At 44.4% G+C, this 11,625-nt stretch overlaps 2 protein-coding genes across 2 annotated transcripts; both read left to right on the plus strand.

Annotated features, from left to right (window-relative positions):
* Positions 1 to 2,503: 2,503 nt before the first annotated feature.
* Positions 2,504 to 3,937, plus strand: CCR75_007583 (uncharacterized protein; the record flags this gene model as incomplete). Its single annotated transcript, XM_067965641.1, has 1 exon — positions 2,504 to 3,937. The coding sequence occupies one exon, from the start codon at positions 2,504 to 2,506 to the stop codon at positions 3,935 to 3,937; it is 1,434 nt and encodes a 477-aa protein (XP_067817592.1).
* Positions 3,938 to 4,170: 233 nt separating this feature from the next.
* CCR75_007584 (uncharacterized protein) lies at positions 4,171 to 4,359 on the plus strand (the record flags this gene model as incomplete). Its single annotated transcript, XM_067965642.1, has 1 exon — positions 4,171 to 4,359. The coding sequence occupies one exon, from the start codon at positions 4,171 to 4,173 to the stop codon at positions 4,357 to 4,359; it is 189 nt and encodes a 62-aa protein (XP_067817599.1).
* Positions 4,360 to 11,625: the final 7,266 nt, after the last annotated feature.

An 11,625-nucleotide genomic window follows, 5' to 3' on the forward strand; every position in this document is an offset into this window, starting at 1 on the left:
TGCTTGTCACTGTGGTTAGGAGCTACAAAGCACTTCTTCGCAATTAAGCATGCAAGCGATAATTAAGTCGGCGTAATCCGCTCAAGGCTGTAACGTTTTACGACTAGCCGTTGCTGCGTGAATGTATCGAACGCAAAGGACATTGCCGCTCTAGATTTTCAGTTAATTTTAATGATTGACTTCGAGGTAGTCCAGGTATTACTAAGGTGACTTGTGTTAGACACGATAAATAAATGCATGCTATGTATGTAACGGCGCGGTCGTCACATACTTATTATTACCAACAAGAGGATTAACAAAGCGCATGAATAACTAAAGGTGCCCCGTTACATATTCCATGTGTTGCCCACTATCAGGCGTCAATCTGCTTATTAACGGACTTGAGCTCACACTCTCTACGGCCGATCTTAACAGTAAAGTAAAGCAGATCGGTCAGAGAACTTATATTTAAATTTGAAATAATATATGTATTGATTAATCGTTCAACGAGGCACCATTAACTAGTTTCTAATAAATGCAAGTTAATCGAGGCCTTAAAACCTTACGCAGACAGGATTCTAAAAATATTAGCTTTTAGGGTCTGGCTAGACTAAGGCATCAGAATTGAGAGAAATAAAACAATTAATAAATTTAACGCCTGCGTAACGATCTTCAATCTACTACTGACTTTATTATATAAATAACATATTATGTATGGCGTACCGCACGAAATGTCTTTTAAGGTTGATTTACACTAAAATCAACTAATTGAAGGGCATCAATATTACCAAGTTTGGTAATCATTCCCCATATAAATAATAATATTATTTTACAATCAAGAGGAAATAAATACATAAGTCCAAAATTATCATCTTTATGAATTATTTGTATTATTAGGTCCAATATTACCGAACTTAGTAATATTGATGCCATGAGACATTAACTCTATTGATAGATTTTTTTAAGTCTAAATCAACCTTAAAAAGACACGATCGTGCGATACGCCATACACAGTCTGTAATTGATATTATGAATTGCGATATACCTCGATTAACTTGCATTAATCAGTACTACTAAATGATGCCCATTGAAAGATCAGTCAATAAAAATAATAATAAAAATATATAAATTAAAGCTCCGACAAATAAGAAAGACTTTCGGATTATCGGCTGTAGAAAGTATGACCTCAAGTCCATTAATAAGAAGATTGACGCATGACAGTGGCCAATACATGGAAATTCTAAAGCACCTTAGAAGACACGATCTGCGGTGAGCCACACATAGTAATAATAAATATGTGAAGACAGACCAGTAGAAGACATAACAAGCAAATCTTTATCGTTCTATTATAATCAATCTTAGTAATACCTGGACTACCTCGAAGTCATCATCAAAACTTAACTGAAAATCTAGAGCGGCAATGTCCTTTGCGTTCGATACATTCACGCAGCAACGGCAAGTCGTAAAACGTTACGGCCTTGAGCGGATTACGCCGACTTAATTATCGCTTGCATACTCAATTGCGAAGAAGAGCTTTGTAGCTCCTAACCACAGTGACAAGCACTCGATGTTTAAAGTATCTTCTCCCGTACTAAGTGCATACAGAAAAGTCTAAATAATTGTACGAGAAGCACTATTTTTAATCTTTGCAAAACTTCTCGTCTTCAAGCTATGTCGTTCATAGAGCCTTTTGCGCGTCTCTCTCTTTAATAGGATTGCAATAAAATAGCAGCCAGATGAACAGACGTTTTTGATCAGCTAATATTGGCGAGTGCCCTCTTTCGAGTCATAGCTGTCGTATCGCCTTAGCGTTAGCAATATTGTTGAGTATTAGAGGGAGACAAACAGCTTTTCGTTGATGATTTTGTGTATTTTCATGCAGTAAGTTGCTTATTATTTATTGCGTGCTTATGCGGAAGTCATGAATGCATCATGGCATGATGCAATCGCCCGATGCCAGACAATTTGAAGCTTTGGCAAAAGGGTATCAGTTCCGTTCATAATGTCTCCAGTACACTGCGATGTGACGTACTACTGTTAGTCATGCTCGTCCTTAGCGCTAATAGATTGAGGATGTAACTCTTCTGTAAACACTACGTCGAACACGTGACGCTATATTTTTCTAAGATTTTTCCAATCAAACGACAAAAGTTGGATGTACTTTTTAATACATTGTCATACAAGTAGGAATTTTTGGAAACATTGACTTGAAAAGCGGGATAGCGTCATGTGAGATAATGAAGGTCGAATCACTGAAAGAAAATTATATTTACGGCCACGTCTTAGAAACATGACCGATAATGCCATTTGCCGATCATAATAGTAAATAGCTCCATCTGTTGTTTACAGGCCAAGCTGTGAGTCTACAGCGGATGTTCCCATGGACAAGAATTTCTAAGACGCAAGCATCCTTTACATTAGATTGATTTCTAATTGCCGTAGAAGCAATTACCACGCTTGTCTACCACCAAAAAGTTGGCCACTTTGTTAACCACTTGTCAATTCTCTTCGTTTCGACGTTGTAATGTTGACACTCTTCTCCTTTGCACTCTTGGCACTATCCATTGTTTTACCCGCACATGCATCAAACCGATTCCCTATCATCCTGGTCCATGGATTTACCGGATGGGGTCGCGACGAGCTTAACGGTTTTCGCTATTGGGGCGGACTCCAGGGAGACTTTGAAACCAAGCTCAACGATCAAGGATACACTGTCTACACTGCTGCCGTTGGTCCCTTTTCCAGCAATTGGGATCGTGCATGTGAGCTTTATGCTGTTATTAAAGGCGGTCAAGTCGACTACGGCCAGATACACTCGACGACTTACAATCATTTTCGCTTTGGACGCAACTACACCGGATTGTATCCCCAGTGGGGCACAACCAACTCAGATGGCTCCATCAACAAGGTCCACCTTGTAGGGCACAGCATGGGTGGCCAGACCATTCGAATGCTCGCTCAAATGCTTGCTTATGGCACCACTGGTGCTCCCACTGTAGAGGACCGGTTGTCCCATCCGCTATTCAAAGGAGGAAAGAAATGGGTGCACTCGATCACGACCATTTCAACGCCCAATCAAGGCACGACCTTGAGTGATGGCTTCTCGGTGATTGGAAACAGTGTCAAAAACCTCTTTGCAGGTTTGGCGAATGTCATGGGTCTTGTCGGAGATAGTGTCTCATTGATTTACGATGCCAAAATGGACCAGTGGAACATTTCTCCGAAAAAGTCGAACGAATCCATTTCAGCGTATCTGGACCGTGTCTTTTCAAGCCCCATCTTTGCTCGAGGCTTCCGCGACATCAGTCTCTGGAGCCTATCTACTGGTGGGGCCAAAGAGGAGGCCACGTGGGTAACAACGCTTAGTGATGTATATTACTATAGTTATAGCAATGTGGACACGTTTGAGACCCTCGACATTCTCCTGCGAAAAGTTTCATTGCCGAATCTTTTTACTATGTCGCTTCCATTGCGCCCCTTTGGTTTATTTCTAGGTGGACGGTATGCAACGGATCAGCTCCACCTTTCAAATGCGTGGCAACCCAATGACGGGGTTGTTAATACAATTTCAATGGCTAATGACGGAATTGGAACGAGCGTCCCTTTCAATGGAATCTCACTACCTGGAAAGTGGAACGAAATGCCTCAACTTCAACAATTGGACCACCTCGCAATCATCGGTGTGACTATCCGCTCGCAAGTACTAGATCTATACACAGGTCATGCAGCTCTTTTGTATGCACTCCCGGATAGGGCTGACAGCTCGCGGCGATTGACAGACGCGCCGAAAGCTGTGGCACAGCTGCATGCCGCCATCTCGAATCTGAATGCAGCATCGACGAATCTAAATACCGAATCTAATCTCGCGTTGTTGTGTCAGAATCCCGCCAACACCTATCAACAGAGTTATTGTGCAAATATGATAAATCTGCGTCCACACGGCGTCTTCAAGAATTGAAAACGTGTCGTATTCGCAAAAAAGTTCCTGTTAATAGTGTCGAAACCCAATAATGACTTTTCTAATGCAGTCGTTAAAATTAAGCTTTCAAATGCTCTTCTTGCGTTAAAATTAAGCTTTCAAAGGCTCTTCTTTTGTCGCGAGTGAATGCAAAGTGCAAAGACGAATGTAGCTAGTTAAAGACTTAAATGGCTGGCTGAGTGCCGCTGCCTTTGAACTGGTTAGAGGCTGCCATGATCCGCCAGTCGACGGCACTATTGGGAGGTAGCAGAGCATTCGAGTTTGCCATGTGTCTTGTGCAAGGCTTGCCGCTGACTCTCGAATGCGCAAAGGACAATGCTCCAGCTCAATCTCTCACGGTTCTCAAATTTTATCTAAAACTTCTACTTGAAAGTATTTCGACGGAACGAAGTGCGCCTTAGTATAACAGAATCTTGATTTAAAGTGCACAATTATTATTCAAATTTGTCAAAACGATAACCTTGACAAAATACGATGAAAAGCTAAAACGTTAGACTTTGAATCGCCATGATCACAACACTCATCCTCGGAGACGATTCAAGGAATCAGCTTCGAGCATCTTGGCGCGGTAGCTCTATTTACGCGCGTCTGTCGCATTCTGACACAACAACGCGAGATCAGCTTTTGTCTTTACCCTTATCGTAGCTTGAGACAAATCCTTCATGGCAGCATCGAGCTGTGCAACTGCTTCAGGTTCGGTGGTCAATTGGCGCGAGGGGATGACTCTCGTCGGCAGTGCATCTAAAAGCGCTGAATGGACTTTGTACAAAGTCAGCACTTGCGTGTGGAGGGTCACTCCAACGATCGCAAGGTGGTCTAGTCGATTTACTTGAGGCATCATGTGCCACCTTCCAATTTGCTGACGTGTCTGTGAATACGATGCTAGGTCCAACTCCGTCCGACGCCATTGAAATTGTGTTGACAATGCCATCATTAGGCTGCCAGTCCGTCGAAAGCTGGAGCTGATCGGTTGTATAGCGACTTCCAATAAAAGCGCTAAATGGTCGCAATGGTAGCAACATGGTTACGAGATTAGGCCGGGATACTTTGCGTAGGAGAATGTCTAGTGATTCAAATATAACTAACGTGCGATAGCTATAGTAATACATATCACTAAGCGTTGTTACCCACGTTACCTCCTCTTTGGCCCCACTGGTAGATAGGCTCCAGAGACTGATGTCGCGAAACCCTCGAGCAAAGATGGGGCTTGAAAAGACACGGTCCAGATATTCTGGAATGGGTTCATTCCACTCTTTTGGAGATATACCCCAATGTTCCAACTTGGCATCGTAAAACATGGAGCCACTATCTCCAAGGAGACCTACGACATTTAAAAGACCTACAAAGAGGTTCTTGACATTGTTTCCAATCACCGAGATGCCATCACCCAAAGTCGTGCCTTGATTGGGCGTTGAAATCGTTGTGATCGAGTGGACCCATTTCTTTCCTCCTTTGAACAGTGGATGGGACAACGGGTCCAGCAGTGGTGCCATAAGCAAGCATTTGAGCGAGCATTCGAATGGTCTGGCCTTCCATGCTGTGCCCTACAAGGTGGACCTTGTTGATGGAGCCATCTGAGTTGGTTGTACCCCACTGGGGATACAATCCAGTATAGTTGCGTCCATAGCGAAAATGGTTGTAAGTCGTCGAGTGTATCTGGCCATAGTCGACTTGACCGCCTTTAATAATAGCATAGAGCTCACACGCACGATCCCAATTGCTGGAAAAGGGGCCAACGGCAGCAGTGTAGACCGTGTAACCTTGACCTTTGAGCTCTGTTTCAAAGTCACCCTGGAGTCCACCCCAATAGCGAAAACCATTGAGTTCGTCGCGACCCCATCCAAGAAACCCATTGACCAAAATGAGTGGAAATTGGTTACTTGCGTTCGTAGGAAGCGCTACGGCGAGAACTAGTACTACGAGATGCAGTAGTATTGTCATGAATGAACAAGGAATTGAATAGTGTGAAGCTTCTCGACGGACGTCGATGTCAAAAAATGAATTTTCTGCTGCCTTTCGACTCCTTTTCTGCAAAAGCAGCCTATCTAATTCTTCGAATTGGAAACCAAGTTTTACACAAACACACGCTTAAAGGGTGTTCCAAGCTTCAAATCATAACCTAAGGAACTTTTATGGCGTTGACGCGATCCCAATTAAAAACCATCCGGACATTTTCTCCGTTTTTTGTAAGAAGATTGTGACCAGAAAGACACTTGAAGACACATGACAATTCCTTGCATTAATAGTTCATGATTTGATGGCTTTCAAGCAAAGAAATTATTCCGATTTTGCCTTTCAGAATTTACTAAGGTAGCGATCATTTGGGCTCGAGACATGATCTCATCCTCTGTATGGTCTGGCTTGAACGCAATGAGCCATGGATCGATTGGAGGTCTAAGACCTTAGGAGCCACGCGCAATGTTTCTTCTCGACATACTGACGGTCGAGACCCTCAAAGTCAACAACCAGCTAGGAACGAGGCTCTGCTGTCATGTCAAGGTGAGTAACCGCGCCAGTGAACAAGATAACACGCTCGCTGCCCCTTCACATTACGGTGCGTTCCACAAGAAACGTTGACCACCGTGGGAATCTACCAATAGTTGTGGTGGAGAAGGAAACTTTAGATCCGAACCGTGTGTCGGATCTAGAGTCGAAGATCGACAAACTCGACCGCTACCTCCATGAATTGGAGGAGCGTCTTGAACACGAGCGCGGTAATCTTCACTCGTTGGAGTGAATGGTTCAAAATCACTATATCGAACGGTCAGAAAACCGTTCGAAGAGGGCGTACTCAATGTTAGAGTATGAACGGAAATATCACGCTCTCGTCAGCTCATCCCGGTTTCGAGGATTGTCGGACCCGACATAAGAATCTCCAAATTAAGCATGAGAATCTGCTCGTGACCACATATATCTCTTAGGGTTTCTTGGAAAGAGTGGTAAGATCCGTCGTCGGAAAAAATAGCGTACTGATGGTACGGGCGGAGCCGACACATTGCCTCTGCGATGCAGTACACGGAATGGTCCAATAAACTTGTGTAGTAGTTTACTACTACCCACATTAGTGACTACACATTAAGGTAAGTTTGCTGTAGACTGTGGTATTAGATCATTATTTCAATAAAGAACATTTGCTCTTCCAAGTTTGTCTGCGCTCCGTTTCTGACGATCCACCGCATTAGCAATGGAATCCTGTACGAAACGAATTACTGATTCTAAAGCAGTGTGAAGTGGACTTGTACTGAAACAGTACAAGTCGCAGTGCCCCGTTACAAGTGTGCTTTGTGCTCACTGCCATGAGATCTTTCACATCCTCGATGTCGATTGCTTCGACATCGACATCAATCTTGTCGCTGTTAACTTCGACGCATGAGGAGTACGAGCCAGAAATGACTTTGCTCGTGCGAGTCCATCCCGCCCCCCCCTAAAGTAAAGGATCCCTCTAATTGGGTGGGTATGTGTGGATGGCGTAGGCCATTACTGAAAAACGGTGTATGCGTTGTAGGCGCATGCACCAAATTGTTGATGACAAATTCGACCATCGGTAAAAACCCGCTCCGATTCGGATACGATTCGACGTAAATTCGAAGTATCTCTTCAAAGGACGCGATTTACGTGTTCCGTCTGACCATCTGTCTCTGGATGACCAGAAGTTGACATGTGCTCCGAGAGACCGGAACACGAATTGCCAAAATTCAGCCGTGAACCGTGAATCTCTATCCGAGACCAGTTCACGGGGTAAACCGTGGAGTTTGAATACCGTGTCGATATAGACGCGGTCACAGCCCGGAGCCGTGTACGACTTTGGTACTGCAACAAGATGTACTATCTTGCTGAATCTGTCTACAGAAACAAGGAATTTGTTGTTTTAGTGATCGTCTTCGGAAAATCTGAAGACGAAGTCCATAGATACGGACTAACATTCTGCCGGAAGTGGTAGAGGTTGGAGAGGTGCACGGGATGAAAGGCTGACTTCACCTGTAGACATACCTTGCAAGCACGAATGACGAACTGATACTGGAGGGGTCAGTAAAAGTCGCGACTTACTGTGACATGAGCTTTCCCACGTCCAGGATGTCCACTTGTTGGTGCATCGTGACACTCATACATGATGTGCAAGCGAAAATCATTGTGATTAGGACGACGACACGTGGAGTATCGCCGGCAACGGCTGTGTAGTCGGTATGCCGCTGCTTGTTGTGCATCGATCCGATGACGATCAATACGACGGCGGTAAATCCATAATAAATTAATCCAAGGATTCATCAGATGATCCATTAACGCAGAAGATCTTTATCGTCTATGTAGGCTTTCTTTATGTCATCAAACAAAGTTGATCACGGGACACTTGTAATGAGTGTTGCAACAGTGGGATTATTTTTACTGTTGGAGTGCGCAGCCGGCTCGAAGTAGGGTCGGCGTGATAACGCATCAGCGGCAACATAAAGACGTCCTGGTTAATATTCACCGGAGAAATTATACTCATCAAAAAAGGGTAGCCTCTTTGTCGAAACGTGTGGTCTGTTTACGGCCGTGCGTAATGATGCATGGTTCGTATATACGATGAACGGTCTATCTCCTCGGAGATAGACCTTAATTTAGCCAGTGCACAATTCATGGCAAGGAGTTCCTTGTCATGTACTGGGGTAATTGCGTTCAGCTGGTTGCAGCTGACGCGATTTGTAACAAACGACGCGCTCCGCACCGTCTGCATCGTATTGCATTAACGCACAGCCGATTGTGAAATCGCTGGGCTTACATACCACATGGAATGATTTATTTTGATCTGCAATCGCCAAAATGAACGATTGCATCAAGCTTTGCTTGATACCTTCAAACGAACGCTGAAAATCAGCGTTCCATTAATATTTCGCGTCATTTTTTAAGAGACGAGAAAGACGAACTGTCATTTCGGCATAAATGCGGGAGTACTCGTGCAAGTACACCGCTAATCCAAGGAACTTTTTTAGTCCCTTGGCATCGACTAGAACTGGCCAGTCGCTAATTGCCTTGAAATTTTCGGGATCAAGGTTCACGCCGTGTTTGCTGACGATGCACCCAAGAAGTGGTATTTCGCTTGCAGCGAATTACCACTTTTAGAGATTTGCGTACAACTTATGCTTTTGCATAAGTGTAAGAACCCTGCCTGACGAACATTAATTTTATGAACTTTCACGTCCGTCTTTCCGTTCATGGCCCGGCTTTGGACGAATACATCGTCAAAATAACTCGGTGCGAATGCTCGCACCCGTCTCAACAGATTTGTTATGCATCTGTTGAATGTTGCAGGGGCGTTACTAAGCCTCTGTGGCATTACTAGCCAATACCACTGGGAGTGCTCCCTGCTGTGTACGGGATATCCCGTTCACGCATAAGGATCTGATAAAATCCATTCATCAGATCTATAGACGAAAAGATCGTACTCTTAGATATACCATCTATAATTACGTCTCTTATAGGTATCGGCATTTTAGCCGGCACCGTTGCAGCATTCAGTTTATACAATGCGAGCACTATCCGACACCCTCCTGTGGACTTTCGCACACAGAAGGTGAGAGAGCTATGTGAGGAGGTTGACTCTCTTCCATGGCCCGCTATAAATTGATCGATAAAGAATTTATCGATCGCAAGTACTTGTTCACGAGGCAGCGGACACTGCTTCATGACACAGTACTTCGAGCCCTGTTTGAGCTCGATTTCATGTCGAGTGCCTTATCCTTAGGCAATTCGCATGGAACTGTTTCAAAGAACACATCCCTGAACTCAATCAAATTTTTCTATATTTGGATTTGTGTTAAGTGACTGCCAGAATTGATTAGTATATCTCGCAATCCGAGTCTTCACATCGAGGACTTTTTCGTCCACCGATGAGCTGCTGAGAACCCGTTCGTTCTCTGCAAAAATTACCGCTGACCGAATGTCGGTTACGTAATCGTCCTCTGTGACGAGTACGCAGATATGCTTGATTTTACCACCATGCAGATCTCTCAAGAACCGATTAGGTTCTAGGGTTGGTAATTGAGTCATCTCCGAAGTTAACTTCGAAGGCGCATACAGATCAAGAGTATAAGCGCCTACTCTTGATCCGTCATTAACCAAGACATTCGATGTCTCGATTTCTACCTGGGAATTATCCACAGGCTGCCGATGGATTAATCCCTCAGAATGCTGAAGTCTTGTCACTTTAACACTAACTATTGAAGGAAATTTCTCCTCAAGTACGTGGTGACTTGTTCCCTCAACGTCTTCCAATTGTGATTGCTATCACAGTCGGGTTCTCTACAATCGACTCTCATCTCGACCTAGGATCATCGTGTTGTCCATTTTAGACAACCGGTATCTTCCTTGAATGTCGCCCGCCAGGCGTACATTCATGTCTCAATCAACTCGAATTCTTCGAGTGGTGGACCTTCGGCGCTGCCTGTGCATCGCACAGCCGCCGGCAGCTGACTCAACAGTGTTATTATTAATCACACTGTGATCTTGCCGTCGTACTAACGACTGTACCACAAGTGATGCCGTCGCACTCACTCGTAGTACATCCACACATGGTCGCTCTAAGACGTTCATCAGATGGCCATCTGATGAACAAGTGGGAAGCATCTTTACGGATCGATGCTGCCAGCTGATTCTTGGCTCATATTTTTTGAGCCAAGGAGAAAACCAAGAATGACATCAAATTTGTCATCCAAAATCCAGTACGATGAAATCATCACGTACTGTGAATCTTTTAACGTGTTACGAAATTTCACTACGCGTTTCATTGCTGTTATAGATGCGCCTGGCGCTAGATGCACTGTCATCCTCGTTGGAGGGATATCGCGCTCAACATATTTAAGCTTACGATCCTCTAGCGACTGGCGACAAATAAAATTATTTGACGCTCCGTAGTCCACTAGGGCTCTATGTAGCAAGTCATTTGTCACTTTCAACTTCAAGGTGATGAGGGATACCTTATCATCAGGTGCAGAGACATCTCATGATTGTTTGTCTAGAGCAACTTTAGTCATGAAATTTGCAAATTCCCTTGAGGTTGCTGGATCAGTAGGACGTTGCGCCCCGACTGACCCCGAACGTATTTTGGCGGTCCTCGCTGTTGCGATTTCGCAACAATGTCGGACCCGCGACCGTTGCCCTTTTTAACATTCAGACCATAATTACGTTCAGTACTTCTCGGTACTGGGCTTGGGGCACTGCACTCATGAGCGTAGTGTTCTAAATTTCGACAGCGACTGCGTTTTAGCAATCGCTTGTTGTTCGGAAAGCAAGATTTCTCGCTTTCGACATTAAGGAGATCCATCGGGCTTAAACCTCCAAGCTCGTGTCGTCTTGGAGGGCGATACGATGACGAACTAGCTTGAGCCTGTCTCTAGCTAAATTCCTTCTGTTCCGCTACGGATATTGCTTCTTTAAGCGTATCCAGTTCCAAGCAAAACAGGTGGGTCTTTATGGGACCATCCGTAACACCATTCATGACAACCGTAATCAACGTGTGTTCATGAATTGGATTGTTAGTGATACAACTCGCTAAGACTCGTGTGTGCTGGGCGTAAGCATGTACACCACGCTTGCCTTGCTTGATTTTCAGAAGCACTGGTCGAGTTCTGAGCAGCCCAGGCGGTTCAAACGTCTGTATGTGCCGGTTATAAAAGCCTCAAGCGACCTAA

Source organism: Bremia lactucae, linkage group LG7 (assembly GCF_004359215.1).
Source record: "Bremia lactucae strain SF5 linkage group LG7, whole genome shotgun sequence".
NCBI lineage: Eukaryota > Oomycota > Peronosporomycetes > Peronosporales > Peronosporaceae > Bremia > Bremia lactucae.